The sequence below is a fragment of the Candoia aspera genome, chromosome 1 (genome assembly GCF_035149785.1).
Source record: "Candoia aspera isolate rCanAsp1 chromosome 1, rCanAsp1.hap2, whole genome shotgun sequence".
NCBI classification, from domain to species: domain Eukaryota; kingdom Metazoa; phylum Chordata; class Lepidosauria; order Squamata; family Boidae; genus Candoia; species Candoia aspera.
Genome location: NC_086153.1, coordinates 263370286 through 263393652, shown reverse-complemented (window position 1 = coordinate 263393652; position 23367 = coordinate 263370286). Strand labels below are relative to the sequence as shown.

Here is a 23367-nt window from a genome sequence, read left to right as displayed (position 1 = left end):
AAAAGGTAGATAAGGTGGAATGTATTAAAAAGCAGAGTACAGAAATACACAACTAAGTTTTGAAAGACAAAACCTATTCCTTCCAACAGCTTTCAAAAGCTCCTTTTCACAATATTCCTTACTGCCATTATTTTTCATGGGAAAGGAAATCAGACATTCTGTCTGTCTGTGGTGTTCCAAGGTTGCTGCAGATGGTCTGGTTGAGTGGGGGGATTTGGGGGACATGTAAGTCACTATACTCAATCTTCTCATTAAATCTTACAATTTTCACATCAGTAGCCAACTGCTGGCAAATGTAATGTCACTGGTATAATTTTGAAAGAGCAAATTAGCTGTTTTTAGCATATAAATTTAACTCTCTTTAGCCACTGGCTATATAAAAATATTTAAAGCCTTGTTTAGATGACGGACTTACAAAAACTGCCAAAAGCAATGGTGTAGTCTACTTAAAGGAAGGGAATAGGTACCGGTGATCTAAATACACTGCTAAATAATAGGATCAGGAAACTAAAGTATTTATTGAAGCTACATGGTTTCTTATTATAAGTATTTCATGTAATCGTCTGGAATGTACTCTAATTTCATTTCTGTGGGAAACATCAAGTAAAGAACAAAGTATTTTGAAGGTTTGTGGGGTTTTTAGTGTAATCTTGTATTAGCCTCATATTGATCTCACATTAGGCTTAAGCAATGCACAACAAATCCTAATTATATAAAACTGTAAAGAAAAACAGTCATAGTAACCAACCTGTGAAATTAGTTAGTAGTATTACAATACAACTAGCAAAGAAATTGTAGGTATGGATTAAGTAAGAAAGGTAGCTTGACATGATGTTTGTGCGAAAGCAAATCATATTGTGAAATGTGGTCTCATTTTAGATGGATAATACTATGACTGGATATCATGTAAAGGTTTAAGTTAGTCAAACGATCCATGAAAGCTTTACTTATCTGCCAAGGGACTTATTTCAGATATTATAAGAGACTGTAAATAATTTGCCCCCCGAAATATTAGCTTGCAATTCCATGCCCAGCAGCGGAGGGCCAGAAAGCCATTCCTCCTCATCCAGCACGCCCACCTTATTAAAAGCCTATTTCTGCCTAATGGATTGGCAGGAAAGGGACAGACCTGAAGAAGAAACGTCTCTTCTTTTGCACACAACATGTAAATCATCCTTCTCAAACATATTCACCAACCTGCATGGAATTTCTCATAGCCTACTGCAACCTGAATAATTGCAACTGAAGTAAATACTTTATTCTTGAAAGGTGTTCCTTAATTTTTTGATGCACAGGCTTTGATTCAAAGATAACCTTTTACTTGAAGCGCTATCAGAATGGTATATACAGTCAACCTTCCCTTAAGCTCTCAGAACATTGATACAGATGTGACGGTCAGACTTGTTAGAGACTGAAAAAGAGACCATCTTGAAACCCCACAACCGTAGACTAAACAACACTGAAAACATTTCAGAAAAAGGTAATGCTACAAGAATGTTGCATGATTGACAAGCTGGATTCAAGGACACTTTAGCCTTTATGCACACGACACAATATCATTTCACTGGATGCATGTATGCATGCATGCCCAGGAATCTTCAGGAGCACGCTCTGGTAATTGCTGAACAACATATTTTTCCCCAGAGCCAAATTTGAGCAGATAATGTAGATATTTGCATCTATCCTTTATTATTTAATACTTAACTGCTTAGAATATCATCAATGAGACACTCACACTGATAAAAATCTGTAGTTCTCCTATCCTGTTCAAGCAGTTTGTTAAGGGTAGAAAACAGAGTTAAAATACACTTTTTAAAAACTAACGTAAAACACGGCTATATCAAACCATAAGCCATAACATTTAAAGATTACTACTCTAAATACAACAGGGAGGATCATTGGTTAGACAAAGTAGGTATTGCTACTGCCTTCCTACTTCATTTTCTCAAAAAAAAATCTGGGTGAACCAGGTTGGAAACAGGATACTAGTTTACAATGACTCCTGGTTTGATAAAACAACATTCTGACATTGTTTTAATAGTTAGGGTTCTTTTGAAGACATAAATATGTTGAGCATTTTAATGCCTTCCACATCAGGTTTAAGAGACAAGAATCACAAACCAATATATGGGGGTTGAACAAAAAGTAATGCCTCCAAAGTTATCATTCACCAATAGGTGGCAGAACTGATACACTAGAAATTCCAACATAATCTTTAGCATGTTTTTTTCATTTCAGTTGGCAGGAAGCTTCTGTGAGAAAAGACTGTGTTGCTATTGTTCACGAAATGGAAGTCTGCAGTGAGTACTTGTCAGTATGCTTTAAGCAATGTGCCATGACTGAATTCTTGACTGCTGCAGGAGTCCCTCCAATTAAAATTCATGACCAAATGCAGGTTGTATGGTGATGACTTTGTTGTCATGAATACAGTGTGTCACTAAGTCAAAAAATGTGATGATTTCCCAGCTCTCTCAGCTGTCTGGGAAGAGCTGATTTGTGTGAGAAAGAGTGAAATGGATGACCTGTGACAGTAATTTTCACATGAGAAAGGCTTATGAACAGATTAAGGACAATTGGTAGAGCACTTAAAGGGAAACTGCTATTAAGCTCAGCATTTCACAAGAAAGTATAGGTCACACTATTGATATTCTTCAATATCAGAAGGTTTGTGCAAGATTGGTTCCTTGTATGTTGACAGATGAAAGATTAAAGAGTTGAAATTTGCCAGCAATTGTCACACTATTAGAATAAAGGTGAGAAACTTCTTCACGACAGATAACAAAACATAGATATATTGTTATGATCCAGAAACAAAGCATCAATTCATGGAATATCATCACAAAGCTTCATCTATGGAAAAAAATTCAGAACCCAGGTTTTGGCAGGAAAACTCATGGTTACAGTTTTTTGGGTTGCAAATGGTGTTATTCACAGGAATTTCCTTGACCCTGACACCGTATCAACTCAGAGCACTACACTGCAACACTCAAAACCTTGAAAGACTAGTTAAGCAGAGTTCAGATGCACAAGAAGGAAATTCTGCTGCAACATTACAACACTAGGCCGCACACCTCACAAGCCACCCAAGAGGCAACTGCAATGTTGAATCTCTCCACTTTATTCCATCTGCCATACAGGCCAGACTTGGCACCATGAGACTTCCACCTTTTCCCCAAATTGAAGGAATAGCCTTGTGGGCATGCGTTTGAGTTAAATGAAGAGATGGAAAGGGCTGTCAGGACCTGGTTAAAGAGACAAACCATGGAGCTTTTTGTGATGACTTTAATAAGCTTGTCCATTGTTGGCAGAAGTGTGTAGTGAATGATTATCTCAAGAAATAAACAGGGGTAACAAAAGAGTTCATTTCAAGGACTAATGACCTGCTTCACTTATTAAAATATCCCTATTTAAATTAAAATTATGGAGGTGGATACATTACTTTTTATTCAACTCTTGTGTATGTCACAAGGAATTTATACCAGTTTGGTGTAGTGCTTAAGGTGCTGGGCTAGAAACCAGGAGACTGTGAGTTCTAGTCCTGCCTTAGGCATGAAAGCCGGCTGGGTGACCTTGGGCCAGTCGCTCTCTCTCAGCCCAACTCACCTCACAGGGTTGTTGTTGTGGGGAAAATAGGAGGAAGAAGGAGTATTAGGTATGTTCGCCGCCTTGAGTTATTTATAAAAATAATAAAGGTGGAAAATAAATAAATAAATAAATAAATGCAGGAATGTCTGGGAGACTGGAACAGAAGACCTCCAAGATCTCTTCCAACCCTATGATTCTATTAGTATAAAATTAATATACTATTATTTTATAACTAAGAAACTAATACATGCTTTGATAATTACTGTACAGTGGTTTATTACTAGTGGTCAGTGTACTAATTGTAACATAAATGTCTTAATTAGTTCTTTTAACATTCAGTTTGCATCAACTACATATATGTCAGTCTAAAAGCATTCTCTCAGTACAAATATACTTTTGTATAATTGTACAAGCACATTAAAGATAATATATTTCTGCCACTTGCAGGTCAAAATTAATGTAAATGCTGAGAAACATAACGCTGGTAACTAGAGCATGATTAGGGAGGTGATGTCTTAATAGTTCAATGACAAATTGTGGATATGGTATACTTCTAAATGATAAAGGGATTTCTCCATTTTGCAATGAATGTGGAAATTTTAATTTATAGTGGATTTCAAAGAGACTGATAACTCAGTTCTGTGAGGTAAGTGGCAAACCTATGGCCCAACATCTGCTGCTGAACTACAGCTACCACCAAGATCCAGCTTGCATTGCTGATAATAAGGGCTACTGGGAGTCATAGTTCAGCAGCATTCGGGAGGCCAGGGTTTCCCTCCTCTGAGCCAGTAAAACTCTTCCAGTCTGGCACAGCTCAAACCAAATATCATTAGCATCATCTACTGAATTTTATCTTGGGCCTTCAGACATTCTCTGGGCCAGAATCATAAGAAGCATTAAATGTTCAGCTCTTACACTGTACATTGTTGGATTTGAGTGGAGCAGAATTGAAAGTATTCACCTTTATCAGAAGAGTAGTTTTTATGCTAAGCAACCTTTTCTTGTACCTATAAATGCATGGAAATCTCTAAAATAAATGTTATTTCCTTTAATATTCTTCCACAACTTAGTTCACTTTAAAACGAAATATGTATGTGAATTTATTAAAAAAAATAATACACTAATTAAATATATTTGCATGCACAGAGAGATTGGCTCAGTACGTAAGACTATTAAGTCCTCATTTTAGATTGTATCTGGAAATAAACCTCAGTCATCATAGTCAGATTTACTTCCTGTTAACTATCTGCCACTTTTTCTGAGGTAATCCTTTTGTACTGAAGAACAGAAATAATTTCTCTAAATATGAATCCACAATATACGATAATATTGTTCTCCTATTAAATCTAAGACATACAGTATGCATGAAGGGTGCTAAAAGTTTGAAATGTGGCTGTACTATAAATATAATGCATCATTAAAGCACATTTTTAACCCTTAGCATTCCTCCTGAAATTGGCAAGGGTTTTTCCCCGCTATTTGCAAACCTTTCCCTTAATATGTAACAGGGAGCAAAACATGGTGGCAATGTTTTGCTTCTCTACATTTATTGTTTATACTACATGATTAACTCTTTCAAGACTTATATTCAAGCTGAGTAACAATATAAAATACACTTAGATAAACATTTCACTTCACAAAAGGCAGCCAACCCACTCTTGGGATCCCTGTTATGACCTAAATGTAAGCAGTTCTCCCACCCCCCACCTACATTATATCACTAAGCCAAACTTGAAATTACTTCGTTGATTCTGGGAGAAAATCCTCAGTGCCACAAGTGACTGCAAGAAATGGATCTACATTAACAGAAGGCTCCTGCCCATCCTAAGGCTCATAATTCAACCACCTCTGCCACTTGCAACAGCCTTCTCTATACCACGGAACCAAAGCAATACACAGTATGCATTTACTCCACCCACGTCCTGGCTATTTGGCACCCGTCCTATTCTTGCAATTTTCTTGAACCATCCACGCCTGTAGAAGCACAGCCCCATCCCTGCTGCCTTCACCCAACCAAAACCCCAGGTTTGCCAACAAATGATTAAGAGAGCAATTTCCCCATGAATAATCAGCAACTCACCCAAGGCTTCCGGGGTCATGTGTAGAAATTTGCAGCCCACCGCCTGGGACAAGGAACCAAGGGTCCCTCGCATTAAATTCTTGCCCAGCAAGCGATTGATCGTTCCTCTGCAGCGATGGATCAGCCACAGGGAGGCTGCCATCTTCCCCCTTTCCCTCCCCTTCCCAGGATAGGCTGTCTATTGCAATGCCTGAAAAAATAGTGCTCCCATCTCGGCAAGGCGTCGTTTCTGCCTGAACTCGCACACGGACACGCTAGTCATACATTTAGGTGGCATTCTTTGAAGGGCGAAAAAAAAACCCTTCTGTAAAAGTGTAATTTGCACTAAGCAGAAAGTAGATGAGAGTTCCATTTGTCTACAGTGATTGCTATGAAAAAATGAGGAAGAAGCCTTTTTGGCTTAGTCAATTTCTTTCACGACATGTTTTCTATTTCAAGCTCCTTGAAATAGAATGTTTTCTAAACCAGCTCCTTCTGTACGTATATCAGACCAGACTTCACCTGCTCCCAGTATTTCAGAGTAAAGCTGTCATATGCGTGTGTGAAACAATTCTTCTCATACCAAGCCTCGTTTCTTTACTGCAACTTTACAAAAGGCATAAACTGAATGTATTGTACTATAATCGCATCTCTTACACTGATTTCTATACAGATCATCAACAGAATAGCAAACAGTGAAGGAAATTATGGGGGAAAAACTTCAAATATTAATTGGCTGATAGGTTCTATCTCACGAGTCATCTAATCAGTTGTTACAGAATAAAACCTCCTTTAGAAGCCTATGTGCTTATCCTGTGTTGTTTATTCGTTTAGTCGCTTCCGACTCTTCGTGACTTCATGGACCAGCCCACGCCAGAGCTTCCTGTCGGTGCTTATCCTGTACTACCAGGTAAAGGCAGTAGCAATTTACATGTGTTTAATGCAGATTTTGTGATCTGACTGTTCCTTTGCACCAGTCATCTTCTGATGTTTAACATGCTTTTTGGGGGGAGGGGGGTAAACTATTTTGAAATAAATAAAAGAATTAAAGATCATTAGATATGTTCAGGAGGAAATAAGCGACCCAGCTGGTTGGAAAACAGACTATTACTATCTAGTCAGGTAGCTGTGGGTGAGGAAAAGTTAGTCAGGGCGGGATTCACCGGTATTTTATGAATCTACATCCGTGTGTACCCTCCCGTCTCAGTCACCTACCATTCCGACCTGGAGGCAAAAGCCTTATCCATCTCCTCACAATCTAACCAAATCAAAGCGCGACCTGGAAAAATAAAAGAACAGTCACGTGCTAGGAATCGGTGCTAGAAGAAGAAAAGTTATCCTTGCAGCGAAGGATTTGGAGTCATGTTTGCAACTGTGCGTCTCTTTTTCATTGACTACGGCTCATTTAGGAACGGTGCAACGGATCCAACTCATAGACGCTCGACCAAAGCATCCCACCCGGCGCTGCGGTCGTCCAGGACGGTGACCCAAAGCTGCAACGCCCCCAATTCCTCTTTGCGCTGCCACCTTTCGAAATACGTGAGAAGACTCCTCCCAGCGCCGGAGTTGGAAGGGCCCGGGTCTTTCTTCGAAAGGAGCGACTCCGGCACAAAGAAGGCTCTGATGGCCTTCCCGCTATGGCGGAGCCGAGTGGGGACTGCGTCCGTCCGTCCAGGAGCAGGTTGGATGAAGCAAAGGTAACGGGGTGCGCTCAACAGCTCCAGCCGATCTCAGCCCTCACCCTGAAGAGGCGAGTGAGAGGGAAAACAAGCTTTTAACGTAAGGTTGTGAGCACTTGGCATTGCTCGCTGAGTGTCCAAGTCGATTTTTAGAATTCGATCGCTCCCCAACGGGAGGGTTCGTGCATGTGCATTTGATGAAAGGTATGGCCAGCAAAAATGATTTCTGCTTAAAGGGATGGCCAGCAAAAATGAGCATGAACAAAACCTGTGTGGTTGCTAGGAATCGAAAACGACCTGATGGCACATAATCAACAAAAAATCGACATTGCTGAGAAGAGCTTCCCTTTATTTATAGAAAGAATAGCACCAATTAAAAGCCAAAAACAAAAGAGGAAAGTACTCTTCACCTGTTGAGTTTCTGCCTGTGACACATTTATTTAAATTTAAATGTGTCAGGAAGAATTAATGCAAGCTGTTAGTAACTGTAGGCAGGGAAGATGCAAGATGAGTGCTTGAGTACAGTTGTTGTTTATTCGTTTAGCCGCTTCCAACTCTTCGTGACTTCATGGACCAGCCCACGCCAGAGCCTCCTGTCAGTCGTCAACACCCCCAGCTCCCCCAGGGACGAGTCCGTCACCTCTAGAATATCATCCATCCACCTTGCCCTTGGTCGGCCCCTCTTCCTTTTGCCTCCCACTCTCCCTAGCATCAGCATCTTCTCCAGGGTGTCCTGTCTTCTCATTATGTGGCCAAAGTATTTCATTTTTGCCTTTAATACCATTCCCTCAAGTGAGCAGTCTGGCTTTATTTCCTGGAGGATGGACTGGTTTGATCTTCTTGCAGTCCAAGGCCCTCTCAGAATTTTCCTCCAAGACCACAGTTCAAAAGCATCAATCTTCCTTCTCTCAGCCTTCCTTATGGTCCAGCTCTCGCAGCCATATGTTACTATGGGGAACACCATTGCTTTAACTATGCGGGCCTTTGTTGTCAGTGTGATGTCTCTGCTCTTAACTGTTTTATCGAGATTTGTCATTGCTCTTCTCCCAAGGATTAAGCGTCTTCTGATTTCCTGACTGCAGTCAGCATCTGCAGTAATCTTCGCACAAATTCTTTCACTGCTTCTACATTTTCTCCCTCTATTTGTCATTTATCAATCAAGCTGGTTGCCATAATCTTGGTTTTTTTGAGGTTTAGCTGCAAGCCAGCTTTTGCACTTTCTTCTTTCACCTTCATCATAAGGCTCCTCAGTTCCTCTTCGCTTTCAGCCATCAGAGTGGTATCATCTGCATATCTGAGATGTGGAGTTAACTTTTTCAGATGCAACATCCAATTTTTGGATTCAGTACTAGGGAACATTAATGCAGCAGGTATACATGGGGTCTGTAATGTTAATTGTGAACCTGGTACTATTCCACCATGTGCAAAAGTTGATCTGACCATACCATTTTCCAAAAACACAAACTGCAAGATTGATTCTTGGTAAATGCTTAAAAACTAATTAATAGCCATGTATTGGTTCTAAACTTGACTCCTCCAATTATGCATAAGGTTGGGTTTTGGGACATTCTAGTTTTATATTCAACTGTAGCTACCAGATCTGGATTGCAGATATCCAAATAACCAGGTTGTTAGCAAAGAGTAAGATTGCTGTATCTCCTTACTCCTTATTCCATATAGCAGTCGTTCAGATTTTTCTCAGCAGATATCTGGCGGCCCTCGTTCAAGTTTACATTAAATGTGGATGGGATTTCATCAGCAAGCAAGCATTTCTTTTGCATTTCTGCCTAACTACCACTTATATCAGCTAAATAAAATTTATAGTGCTTCCTGATGAATGGAGGGAACATTTATTTTTCACACTGATAAAATCAAAGTGCATGAAATGGTATATGCTGTGCCATTTCAGTGTAATCCTACCAGAAAAGAATCTGAGAGACGTTATGAAATGCATCACACAAAAATGTAGATTATTTAGAAAATAAATTTTATAGGATCAGAGGTGCCGGAGTCAAGGCCAACAGCATGCAATATGATGATACTGAATGTGTGATAAAATGAATGACAGTCACACCAAATTCTATTGAGTAAATCATCAAAACTTTTGAGGATGAAGAAATTCCGTCAGGTTCTTTATTACTCAAGAACTTAAAGAAAAAGCTGGATTTCTATCATTTGTTAACAGCTTTTGGTTATTGCAGGAAAGTTGCCTGCTATGCAGAAGTTATGAGCTCTGATTTGATTGAATAGTTACAGCACAACATTGAAAATACTTTGCTTTTCCTTCCAATTAATGATAAGTTCACAAATATAACTTGATTGGTTGTAACCAGTTATTTTTGGAGTTTGATTTTCAAATCTCTGACACATTGTAACAGATGAAAGTTGTATAACAACATATCTACTATTTATCATCTAACACACACCTCCCTTGGTTATAAAGGCTTCATAAACTTCAGTGGAAATTATTCAAATTCAACTGTATTCTAATTGCACATAACACATATGTTTTGTTTATTAACAGTAACATTTAAACCAGACATTGGATGGTACTGGCCCAATCATTGTCTTTCAGCCCAAACAACCTCACAGGATTGTAGTTGTAAGGAAAAATTGGAAGAGGGAGCACTATGCATGCCACCTTGAGCTCATGAATGAAAAGCCAGATATAAATCTAATAAATAAAGCAAGCATGAACGGGCAATTTAAGACTACATGCTGCTCCTGAATCCACAGAGCTGCCTTTGACCCAAAACTAGCATGTAGTTGACATACTGTACAATGTTTTCCCCTGTAAATCAATAAATAAAAGTTATAATGATGCCCTCAGGCTCAACTCCTGGTCATTTCAGAGACCCAACCATGCAGTTTTCTTGGTTGCCATTGCCTTCTTCAGGATATTTTTCAACTTTGTAGTCTAGCCTACAGCCCAGATATTCCCTTTTGGTCTTCTGTCCAAGTACTAATCATGTCTAGCTCTGTTTAGTTTCCAAGCCCAGATAAGATTGTCCAGGTGATGCCACACTTTGAGGTAGGAAATGCACAAAACTGCAGTATAAGTTCTAAAGTGAGTTTAGCATAGTTTTTAAAAAAGGACCTACCAAAATGTGTGTGTTGGGGGGTGACAACAGAAAATCCCAAGTCTGCCTACACCAATTTCACATCTTCACCCTGGCCACTGCAGCCATCTCCATGCCAAATGAGGTAATTGACTAGGTTCCTACATGATGCTAACTCAGCCGTTTCCAGCTTTGACACTTTCTATGTGTGATATTTACTCCCAAATTTCACAGCCATGGTTGTGTTAGCTGGGGAATTCTGTGAGATGGAAGTCCACAATCTTAATAATACCCAGGTTTGGTGGTGGTGGGGAGGTGTTACACTAAGTCATTCTGTGCTACTTTCATTTGATCTGTACGAAACCAGCCAATGTTGCTTTATTCATCAAATTCTGGTTTATAAAATAAATGGCAGGAATACCTATACAGCCATTTTTGTTTTAAAACCTCTGGTTTGTAGCTTATTCAATAAATTCAAGAAACCAAAACAAATAACAACTTTGTGGCATTATAACTAAACATGTCTCATTTCTAAAAAGCCAGAGATGGAAAACTTGTTTTATTCCTGATTTTCAAGTCTATCAATTGTTCCAATGGGGAATCCTTGGTCTTCCCATTGCACTAAACAAGGCATAAAAAAACCTTTCCCGATTTGGTTGTTCCTGCTTACAGGACTTGCTTAGCAGGAATGATCAATTTGTAAAGCAGAATTCTTCATAATGCTCACATAATGTGACATGGAAATCATGCAAATATAACCATCGGTTCCCTCCTTTTTGTGCCAAAATATAGTTTGCCATTGCATCTAAACTGTAATTTGTCATTTTGCATCCACTAGAATTGCAAGCCTTGATCAGATTGACCTGGTTAGGACTCTTTTATAGTTTGCTGCACAAGGAGAAGAACGTTGAAGTAAAAGTCAGTCCAAATAGATTAGCAAACATTAGTTTCCCATGAATGAAAAATTAACTGGTCCCTTCCTGTACCATCTGCTTTTTCTTGCTGTTGGATGCTGGGGCTTTGGCGGTGTGGGTGGTGCCCAGGTGGTGGTGGGGTTACATTAAAGTGGCAGGCTACTGTGGATCCCCTTCCCCCCACGGAGACCACTTTTGCTTTCCCTCCAGGTGGCCCAGAAAAGGAAAGGAAGGAAGGAAGGAAGGAAGGAAGGAAGGAAGGAAGGAAGGAAGGAAGGAAATGACACGGCTCTATCCATTGGCTGTGAATTGATGACTGATTCCTCCTTCTGGGTGAGAGCCAGAAGAGGAATTGGTGGGGTGGGAGTGAATGGAAGGGAGTCCTCTACCAGCTGGTAAGAGAAGCAGGGGAGGGTTCCTGTGAGTGCTAGTGTGTATGTATGTGTTGTAGTGTGTGTGAGGGTGTTGTAGCGAATGGGGAGGTGGTGGTTGGGTACCCTGATGGCACTGAGAGCTAGTGAAGCTAAAATGCCTCAGGATGCCCAGCTTCCCCTCCTAGGGATGGTTGGAGAGGACAATGTGGGGTTCCAGGTCTTGGGGGGCCTGGATGTGGGGATGGGGCTGTCATTAGGGGGGTGGAAGCAGGCAATAATATTATGGTGGTGATGGGCATGGGGGATATAATGGGAGACAGGGAGTGGGCCATTCTTGGGGAATGTGGGACCATTGTCTCATATTGGTTTTGCATTCTAGCTCCTTGATCTCAACCCCAGTGCCCTATCAGCAGACCTTCAGTGGCCCTGGCTTTCGGCTGCTGCTTCTAAATGCAGGCTGGTCTGTTATAAGGCCTCCCTCATTAGTGATTTAATAACTGATGATTGATGGCCAAACTGGCATGTATCGCTGAAACCTGACTGGGTCCAGAAGCAGGGGGTTGTTCTTTCGGAGATATGCCAAGCTAGGTTTCAAGTGTGGCATCAGCCAAGACTCTGAGGCAGGGGTGGAGGTATAGCAATTATCATCTGGGAATCTCTTACGGCTTTCAGGGGCACTGCACCACAGGACACTGGATGTGAGACCCTGCTCATTAAGTTGGGCTCCAGGGATCAGTTGGGATTGTTGCTGTTGTACCAGCCTCCCTGCTGCACAACAACCTCCCTGCCTGAGCTCCTTGATTCCTTTTTTGTGTTGGCAGTGGGGTTCCCCAGACTTATGGTTCTGGGGGACTTCAACCTGCCTTCTCTAGGAGTAGGGTCTGAGGCAGCTTGGGAGGTCATGGCCACCATGATGGCCATGGGCCTGTCCCAGATCATCCAGAGCCTGATATGGGACAGTGGTCACACACCGGATCTGGTGTTCCTTTCGGAGCAGTGGCTATGTGAACTGATATTGGGGGAGCTTTTGGTGTCTCCCTTGTCATGGTCAGATCATGCCTTGATTTCCATGGGATTCTCTAGTGCCACTACCCACTGCAGGGAGGCTGGTCCCATTGGAATAGTCCACCCTCGGTGACTGATGGAGCTAGATGGGTTTCAGAAGGAGCTGGGGGCTCTTCCTGCTGGTCTGCTGCATGGTCCATCAGAAGCCTTGGTTGCCACTTGGAATAAGGGGGTGTCTAAGGTGTTGGATCAGATCATGCCCATGCAACCTCTCCCCTCTACCTCTCCCCTCTGAGGGATCCTGTCACTCCTGTAGTTCATGGAGGAGTTGAGGGAGATGAAACATGAGAAGAGACATCAAGAACATAGCTGGCACTCCACAAAAGACAAACTTGACGGAATATGGGTTAGAGCTGCAATTAAGGCCTATTTTGCAGCGGTAAGGGCAGTGAAGCGTCAGTACTTCTCTGGCCTTATTGCATGTGCAGATAGCTGCCCCTTGAGCTCTCTTTGGTAGAGGGGATTCAGAGAACCTCTTTCAGGGGCGTGCGGAGGAATTTGTTCAGCTTCAGTCAGAGTCACTCAGATTCGCTCACAGTTGGATGCCAGCCGTGTTGCAGGTCCAGAGGAGATGCCTGGGGAGGAGCCTTGCCCAGTTTTCTGGAAACAGTTTGAACCTTTGGTCCTGAGGGTCCTGTAAGGTTACCTGAGGGACCGCCTCTTCCCCATTACATCAACCCGTCCCACCCGATGGTGCAGAGAGGGCACGCTACGGACCCCGCCTGTAAAAGAATTTCATCTGGTGGGGTCCAGGAAGTGGGCCTTCTCCGCAGTAGCTCCTGCCCTGTGGAATGTGCTGCCCCCGGAAGTGAGATTGGCCCCATCGCTCCTGGCCTTTCGGCAGAGTCTGAAGACCTGGTTCTGCCACCTCACTTGGGGTGGAGAGGGGAATAGAGTTACATGGGGATGGTTGTTATAGACCACTCCTCCCACACTTGGACTGTTTTAGATGTTTCATCGCTTGGATTTTTTATTCTTTATTTTTTATTTCTATTTATAGTATTTTTACTGTATTTTATTTTTTGTATTATTCTGATGGTTTTAATCACTTGTTGTAAACCTCCCAGAGGCCTCTGACAGGAGGAGATGGGTGGGGATAAATTAGATAGATAAATAAAATAAATAAAAATAAATAAATAAGCTCAGCTACCTGCTCTTTAGATACATGCCCCTCCTGGCTTGTTAAAGTGGCCCAGGCGGGGTGGGTGGGTCGTGTGAATGGTTCTAGCAGTGGTTAATTCCCCTTTGTTCCTTTACCTCTTAAAGAGGCTTTGGTTCGCCCCCCTCCTCAAAAAGCCATCAATGGACCCCACAATACTGGACAATTTTTGTCCGGTATCTAACCTCCGCTTTGGGGGGCAAGTGGTTGAGAAGGTGGTTGTGTAGTGGCTTCAAGGGACCTTGGAAGAAGTGGATGATCTAGATTCCTTTCAGTCAGGACTCAGGCCCAGGTATGGGATGGAAATGGCATTGGTTGCACTTTTCAGTGACCTCTGGTGAGGGTGGGATGGGGGTTGTGCACCCATCCTTGCCCTACTTGACCTCTCTGCAGCTTTCGACATCATTGACCATGGTATCCTTCTGGATCAGCTCAGAGGATTGGAGGTGGGTGGCATGGTGTTGTGCTGGTTTGTCTCCTTTCTCTAGGGCCGATTCAGTCAGTGGTAATTGGAGATAAGAGGTCCTGCCCTCGGCCCCTACTGTGTGGGGTTCCACAGGGTTTGGTGCTCTCTCCTATCCTATTTAACATCTACATGAGGCCACTGGGTGAGCTCATCCATCACCATGGGGTGAGGTATCATCAGGATGCTGATGATACCCAATTATATATCTTTGCCTCTGGCGAATTAAGTGATGCTGTGAACATCTTATCCCGATGCCTGAAGGCTGAGGGTCTGGATGGGGAAAATCAGGCTTCAGTTGAACCCTGGCAAGACTGAGTGGCTTTGGGTCTTGGGGCCTGCCGGTTCTGTTGGTGTGTGTGTTCTGGTGCATGTGCAGAGTACCGGAAAGTGTTGGGCATGAGAGATCAGTAATGACACCAGGCATTACAGCAAACAGTTGTATTTATGCAAACAGAGAACATAAACAGTTTTCTTCCAGATCCCTGGAAGCGCTCAAAAATCTTCTAAATACAAAACACCATACCATCACACACCAGGCTGGGCAGGCAAGTTTCAAAAAGCAAGCAAGCAAGTTTTTAAAACAAAGACAGCTTCCTAAATAAATAAATATAAATAAATAAATAAATCTAGGTCACTCTTAACCTTTTGATCTTTGTTACATTTTAACCTGAGAACAACTGATGACTGACCTTTTCATTCTGCTGGTGCGCAATTAACAGGCGCCTCTGTGACTTACTCCTTAAGTAATAATACACCAACAGGTTCTATGCCATCTTTGGTGCTGGATGGGGTTGCACTGCCCCAGACAGACCCGGTGCACAATCTGGGGGTCCGCCTGGACTCACGGCTCCTGCTTGAAGAGAAGGTGGCAATTGTACTAGGAGGGCCTTTGCACAGCTTCGTGTTGTGTGCCAGTTGTGCCTGTTCCTAGAGCGGGGGGTCTATTCACAGTCACTCATGCCCTAGTCACCTCTAGATTGGACTACTGTAATGCACTCTACCTGGGGCTGGCCTTGAAGGGTATCCGGAAGCTTCAACCGGTGCAGAACGCAGCGGCACAGGCAGCTGTGTGCTTCCAGAACAGCACATATTATACCTCTGCTCAGCAAGCTGCATTGGTTGCCGGTTTACTTCCAGGTCTAATTCAAGGGTTAGGTTGCTGGTTTTAACCTTTAAAGCCCTTCATGGCATGGGACTGGGTGATCTGAGGGACCGCCTCTCCCCGATTACATCTGCCCATCCCATCAGATCTGGCAGAGAGGGCATGCTGTGGGTCCTGTTGGCTAGCGACTTACACTTGGCAGGTCCCAAGAGGTGGCCTTCTCTGCCTTGTGGAACATTCTCCCTCCCGAAGTGAGGTTAGCTCCATCCCTGTTAATGTTCCGTAAGTCCCTCAAGACCTGCCTATGTCATCAGGCCTGGGGGGCCCAGGGGACTGGTGAAATTCTAAGATGGCTCCATCATTGTGCTTAATATTTGCTCTCTCCTGTGCCTGGTGGTTGATATATTTTAATAATGACTGTTTATATTTTTAATAATGATTGTTTTTATATATTTATTGTTTTATTTAATTGTTGTACGTCACCCAGAGTCACTTCTTGTGAGATGGGCAGCCATATAAATTTGACAAACAAATAAATAAAAGCTAGTGTAGAGGAAAAGTGAGAACACATGCTGAATATTCATGGAACACTAAATTAAAGGTGGGCAATTTTAGTGGCTGTCAGCTGCGCTGAACATTTTGGGGAACATTTCTGTATCAACTATGACACAGCTGCAGCCTGAAAGATATGTAAATAAGAAAACATTTAAAATGGATCTTTAAAAGGACAGTAGAATAAGAATTGGCTACTTGCTGTTTGGGGAAGCATTTGCTTGGTACTGTAACAGAAGTAGCCCCACCTGTACAGTTTAATTTTGGTGACAATATCTGTGAATCAGCTATTGAAAATCTCCAAGAAAAAGCATTTGATTACAAGCCAGTGAAAAGAAAAGGATTCTGGGAAAAAGAAGTTAAGAGCTAATTTGATAGAAAACAGCCCACATTCTTTAACTTTGAATCTGGGATCTGGTGACACCACCTCAGAGAAACCTACATACAGGAAGGACCATAACATGTGTCATTAGAGCCATAAATTGTTTGAATGTTAGATAGCCAGACTATGGAAAGTGACAGAAAGTTAAAAAGAAAAAGATACTGCACAAATATTCCAGGGAGTATCCTTTTACTTACATAAATCTGCCTAATAGAAGTATACACTGATAACATATTTGACCCAAGATTCTTTTACAATTTAGGAAAGAACTCAGATTATTTAAAGATAAATACCTTTCATACACAAGACAGGAACAATTTAGTGTGAGGTTAGAAAGAGTATAGAAGGGAAGTTCATGGACTGCAGATCAAATTTATCTGCATTTTTTTAAAATGTAGTTTGCGACTCTTGTACAATTTAATAGGAAACACAATAAATGTCTAGAAACATGCAGTTAACAAGAAATGCAGTTAAAGAAAGCTGGGAATGTTTTTTCTCAATGTATTTCAGTCCTATGGCTTAACAGTAATTTTATAAATCCTTGGTGAATCCTTTTAGAAATGTCTGGCATTACTTTGATATGTAACGTAAGCTGTAGCTTATCTTGAAAAATACTGAATGAGGAAAACCTTTCAGCTTATGGAAATATGTATAATATTTTGCAACAGTACATGTATAAAGGCTAGATTATATATAATAATATGAACGATTTCAAAGGAAGTTTTATTTCTATAACCAAATCCATATTAGTGATGAAGAGCTTGTACAAAAATGCATTCTGTCAACTCCCTTTTGGGTTAACTGTTTTGGAGTTGTTATTTTGCATCTGTTTAAATGTGGTAAGTGAAGGATGTCGAACTGCAATTGTTAATGATAATTTCAAAGAAAACTCAATTTAAAAGCCATCTTTTAAGTTTGTTACTGTGACAGCCTTACTCAAGCAAGTAGAATGAGTTTCAGAAACCTAATTTATTTTTTTATCTCAAAAAGGAAGTGGCTCTTTTCTGAGAAAATTTATGGCTACTCAGCTATATTGAAATATTTAAGTTGAAGCATCTGATATGCACCTTAAGAAGAATACCTGGAATCACCCCATCTGTCCTCCAGACAGCTGCTTGCAGCCAGAAGATTGCAAACAGCATTTGCGCTCAACTGGTAAGAGCAGCGAGGAGGCTGGGACGTCACCATTTTCTAAGCCACGCTGTAGCCCTAAAGGGACACTAAGACTGGCCACCTCATTTCTAAATCACCCAATTTATATTTTTTTTAAAGTACGCATACCCTAAGAGAGGCTTTCTACAGCAAGGAGAAGTGGTTCTCTTGGTGTTTATCATTATTTTGGGGATTAATTTTTTAAAAAAATTCTTTTTAAGTTTTGGTTTGTTTTCCATCCAAATACTAAGGAGAATTTAGAGTAAATAATTGTCTTCCTATTATTATTTTTTTACTAAATTTGAAGATATTAGCATTTTCCTACATGTTGAATTGGCTGTTTTGAACTTTCACTTATGTAAACACATTCTGGAATTCCTTCATATCTTCAACTTTTGCTGGTTAAGCTCCTAGGGGGGACCATAATCTACTGCTTGAGACATGGAGGATTTTAAACAGACTTTCTCTGACTTCCACTGAGATTTTAAACAGATTCTTTCTGATTCCTACCAAGTTTTTATGCGAGGCATTCAGGGCATTGTGGAAAATATGAGGTCTAAAATGTGTCATTTGGTTGGGGATGATGTGGATGAAATTGAGGACTTTAACAGTGACAGAAGTGTCTCTTCGACTTCTGTTGAAATGCTGGATGAAGATTGTATAGTCGAGTTGAAGAAATTAAAGGGAAAGATTGAGTTGCAAGCCATAAGTGATATTGTTCTTCTGATGGAACGCCATGGAAAAGAAGGGGTTATTATGTTTGGAAGGTCTCCTGAAGAGAAGTTGGAGTTTTTGAGGGGGGCAGTTGGTGTCCTGTTCAGACTAAGAGACAGCCAGGCAGAATACAAAAGGAAGTCCTTTATTTACAATCAACTATTTATAATAGGTAAGAGTCCATAGATCAGACAGTGCAGTTCTCTCAAGTTCACTCAGGCAAAGAATGGAAACAAGGCAGGCTGCAGGATCTGGAGTAGCAGGAGTTTGTGGCAGTACAGCAAGACAGAACTCGGCTAACCCTCTCGACGAGGCAGCAAGACTGGGTGTGGCTAGAGCACATAGCAAGGAGGAAGCTTGAGGTTCAACTGCAGGGTACGGCATGGAGAGGAGGCTAGGCTCAGCAATGGAGGCAGGGCAAGGCTCTGCTGGAGCAACAAGCCAAGGCTCAGTTTTGGAAGTGAGGCTGGACTCTGCTGGAGTGGCAAGACAAGGCTTGGATCTGGAGGCAAGGCTGGACTTGGCTGGAATGGCAGAACGAGGCTTGGAACTGGAGACAAGGCTAGGCTTGGATGGAATGGCAAGAGGAGGCTTGGAACTGGAGGCAAGGCTGGGCTTGGCTGGAACAGCAAGACAAGACTTGGAACTGGAGGCAAGGCTGGACTCGGCTGGAGCGGCATGCAGAGGAGGTAAGTCTGCATCAATAGAAGGAGCTGGTGCTGATTCCATGTCGGCTATAGGCAAGGCTCTGGGCTCCAGCAAGGACTCTCGAGAAGAAGCTGTTAGCTCAGTGGATCATTGTCTCTGGCAGTTTGCTCCTTGCACTGGTGCCTTTTTATCTGATCCTTTTTGTGCCATTTCTCCTCTGTAGCCAATTGGGTTGCCTTTTGCTTTACTCGCTTCTCAGCTCTCCTCTCGTGGGCACTGATTGGAGGAATTGAACCTCTCTCCGGGTTTTGCCCAATCAGAATCTCCGATTTGTCCCACTCTGCTGAGTCACTCCAGGTTTCTAATTCCTTCCAGGTAAGTTTTGTTTTCCCCTTCTGGCTCAGCATAAGTTTCATTTTTGGAGTCAGACTCAGACTTGAACTTTACAGTTGGGCTGTTTGATTTTTTTAAGGAAAAAATGCTCTGTGCGCATTGTGGGGATATGTAAATGCTTTGGTTTATTTTGAAGTGGGATAAGGGTTTAAGAATATTTATCTGGATTGCTTTTAGGGTTTTGCTGACTTCACTTATCTTTAACAATTTGGATTAAGTTTATTTAGGTAAAATTAAAAAATAATAAATGTTTGGTTTGGGTGTAATAAGGTTACTAAAATTGTTGTATTATGAAGTATAATGGCAGACAATTTATGTCTTTTTAGTTTGATCTTTATTTTCTTCCTTCCTTCCTTTCTTTTAATATAAGGGGAGGGAGAAATTGTATTTAGTGATCTTTATAATGTGCCAATGGAATGATTTATAGAAATAATGTGATTTTGGTTTAGTATAGAATAAGGGATTGATTATGGAAAATTGTTCTGTATCCCTGCTGTTAAAAAGTTAGAAGGCACCTCTTTTTGTAATTTAAATTTTTTTTCTCTTGTGTTTCCATACTTTTTTAGTTTTTTCTTTTCTTTTCTTTGTAGTTTTTTGTTTTTCTGTAGCTTTTATCTTTGCTTGAAACTTAATAAAATTCTTATTAAAAAAAGAATGTTTATTCAAAACACCCTTCTAGATGACTTGTCAAGATCTGAAAGGGGTAGTGCATCCTGGTCTTACTGGATCTCTCAGTGACTTTTTTGATACCATTCACATCTATATGAAGCTGCTGGGAGAGGTCATCCAACAGTTTGGGCTGCGGTATCACCAGTGTATGGCTGATACCCACTGTAAATTGATACTCCAGGCCGTAAGGGAGATGCTGTCGATGTCCTTTCCCGGTGTCTTAGAGGCTGTCAGGTCTGGATAGAAGAGAATACACTGAAATTGAACTCTAGTAAGTCTGAGCTATTACAGATTCATCAAGGTTCTGTGTCATCGGCAGAGTTGTTTCTTGATGGGCAAGTACTAGCCCTCAGAGAGCAAGCTCACAACTTGGGGGTCCTTCTGGATTCAGGGGCTTCTGCTGGAACAGCAAGTAGAAGCCAAACCAGAGGAACCTATGCCCAGTTTCATCAGGACTATCTGGGGCAAGAGGACCTAGCTATAGTAACTCAGGCTATTATCATCACCTGTGGAAGAAAGAAGGAATGGCCTTGAGGGACTGGAGGAAGAGCTGCTATTGAGGCAGCAGTTAAATAAAAGAGGACTGAGTGTGGGGAAGGAGTGTAACTTGAGTAAATGTCTCAGACAAGACCATCCCTAGTTCTCAAACAAAAATAAAGGGAGAGTGGGAAAGGTGCATTCAGACTTGCAAGATTCTGTTTCTATAGATTTACAATAAAAGTAGTACTGACCTACATGACATTGGATTCATAATTTGATCTACCTTAAAGGGCTGATACCCAGTTGGGCTACTATATGCATTACTTTAAGAACTACTCAGAAGCTATAATTTCTGGGTCCAAAATGCAGCGACATGTGTGCTTTCTGGCTCCTGTCATTGGGACTATATAACACTGCCTTTGCAGACAAATTGACTGCGGATTGGTTTCCAAGTATAATTTAAGATGCTGGTTTTAACCTATAAAACCCTTTATGGCTTGGTGCATGGATATCTGCAGGACTTCCTATTCCCACTAGTACTGGCTTGACCAATTTAATGGGGCAGAGAAAAATTGCTATTGATCTGCATTTTCAGTTGGTCTGGGGGGCTGAAGCGAAGAGACGCTGCTTTTCCGCAGCAGCATCAACTCTGTGGAACAGACTCCCAATAGAGATCATGCTAGTTCCCTGCTTGCTAACAGTTTGGAAACTTTTAAAGACCGAGTTGTTCCAGAGAGCTTTCTTCTGATTTTGTCAAGCCATTATTTTTACATGATTTGGTGAATTGTGAGCCACCCAGAGTTGTTTGGAGTTTGGCAGCATCGAATGAATGAATGAATGAATGAATGAATGAATGAATGAATGAATGAATGAATGATTTTACTGATTGATTATGTGCTATCAAGTCAGCATTGACTCTCAGTAACCACTTATTTATTTGATTTATACGGCCGCCCATCTCAATTACATGACTCTGGGCAGCTCAGAGATTTTCTCCAGGAGGTATAAATAATGCATCTCTTTTAATCTGAATAATCAACTAACTACTGCAGACATATTTTTAAAAATACTAAACAAGCAGGTATTTTTTTGTTTTTCCTCTAGGAGAATGTGCACCCGAGGAATTTGATTCCAGAACTTTGCCGACAATTTTATCACTTAGGATGGGTTACAGGAACTGGTGGTGGAATCAGCATGAAACATGGGTGAGTGATAAGGATAAGCCATTTTTTGACAAATGAGAATTTGTGAGATATAAAACACAATACACATTAAGGTGCAATCTTCAGGCCACTCAAACTAAGTAGATATTATAACAGGAGAAAACTACATGCAGTATGATAGCTCAAAAACGTTGTGGAATCTGATAAAGATCTTGGTGTTTTTCTGTTGCTTAAATAATTAAAATGCTTTCAACATAATTCACAATAAATCTACCAGTTGACAGTAGAACACAAAGTGGACAATTTTGTGTAGAGACATCTCTCTAGTATTTCTAAAGAAAAGTACATATGAATTGTTTGCAATGAAAACATGCATTAGTACAAAACCACTAAAGAAATAAAATGCCTTTATTGATTGGAGTATTTACTAGGCCTGTTAGATAACTATAATCATTCAACCTGATGAAATATGGGATCTCTGTTCTATAACATATGGAAGTTTGGAATTCTCCCACAAATGGAAAAAAATCTCAACCATGGTGCCACAATGTCTTTTAAAAATTCAAATTCCTTCCTTGCTAAATTAGATTTATGACTGCATACACATTTCATTTAATCTGTATACAGTTATACTCTCCCAAACATTAGCAATCCAAAAATGTTTTATTGGTGGTTTGGAGATTTCCAGGAGTCATTTCTAACTGAAGCCAACTCAGTACTTTCATTTGTGGATTATTAGCTCCACATAGTGGTAAGAAAAGGAAAATCATGTAGTTTGTCCACATAAAATAACTGCTTAATGCAAATTTTGCTCCTTTAAATGAAATTGTACTAACCTGTTTGCCCCAAGGTTTTCTCGTCTCAGTCTTGAGAACAAGAAGGATTTATGCGGTTGGGAGACAAGGTGCTGAATAGTTCAAAAGGGTTTGCTTCAAGATAAAGGAAATGTTTATGCAACATACTGAAGGAATCTTAGGTAAAAACACAGGGGGCATAAACCCTCTCATACCTCATTTGATATAAGATCTTTGATTCACATACTCAAAACTAACATCATCATGGATTTTTCTTTACCAAAAAATGATAGAAAAAACATTTTCTTAATTAGTGAAGTACTGAACTGTGCTTCAAAGGGTAATACAGACTCTATGCCCCTTTGATGTCATGACCCCCTCTGAGGAGCGGCCTTGGAGACTATTGAGGGGTCGGAGCCAGAATATAGCAGAAAAAGCAGGGAAGAACAGGGTTTTCCACTACTGATGTTCCTGTATCCCCAGATCCCAATCAGGACTCCATCAAGCACTCTCCAAGTCCAAAGAGTAATGGCAGTAGTGAGTCCAGAGCACCAGGGTTGAAAAATGTAGAAGCACAAGCCTCAGGGAAGACCTTATTGGGAATAATGATCTACTTTGGAATCACTGTTGCTCCATTAGACTAGCAGTCTGAACTGAACCAGTACAAGCTAGTTGATCTAGGGCAGATGATGCCTGCTATATAAAGCTGGCCAATTGGAGTTAATCCAGTGCTAGACACAACAGTGTTGTATTTCCCTGTGACCAGCTCCCAGAATCCTGTGAAAGATTGTGGGGTGGCTGATAAAAGAAGACAACCATGTGTAAGTTAGTGACCGATTATTTAAAAAAAACAACTCAGCCCAGATAGGAAGAGATGTGGGAAAAAGCATCTCAGAGTACTCAGAGAGATTTCATTTTAATTAACTCATTATAGCTGAGGCTGGGAACTTTCTATTAT

At 41.1% G+C, this 23367-nt stretch overlaps 2 protein-coding genes across 3 annotated transcripts in view; one reads left to right on the top strand and one right to left on the bottom strand.

Annotated features, from left to right (window-relative positions):
• The window catches only part of PDHX (pyruvate dehydrogenase complex component X), a 48385-nt gene extending 42557 nt beyond the window's left edge, over window positions 1-5828 (bottom strand). Inside the window, exon 1 of one of the 2 annotated variants that reach the window (XM_063289617.1) lies at window positions 5666-5828. In XM_063289617.1, coding sequence (XP_063145687.1) covers window positions 5666-5807 — 142 coding nt within the window. In that variant the 5' untranslated portion in view covers window positions 5808-5828. Of the gene's footprint in view, window positions 1-3439; window positions 3468-5665 lie in introns of those variants that run through there. The other variant, XM_063289619.1, reaches the window with a different exon arrangement.
• A 1319-nt stretch (window positions 5829-7147) lies between these two features.
• Window positions 7148-23367, top strand: part of APIP (APAF1 interacting protein) — a 35497-nt gene continuing 19277 nt past the window's right edge. Inside the window, exons 1-2 of the mRNA XM_063289621.1 lie at window positions 7148-7341; window positions 21557-21657. Of these exons, the coding sequence (XP_063145691.1) occupies window positions 7282-7341; window positions 21557-21657 (161 nt within the window). The 5' untranslated portion in view covers window positions 7148-7281. The remainder of the gene's footprint in view (window positions 7342-21556; window positions 21658-23367) is intronic.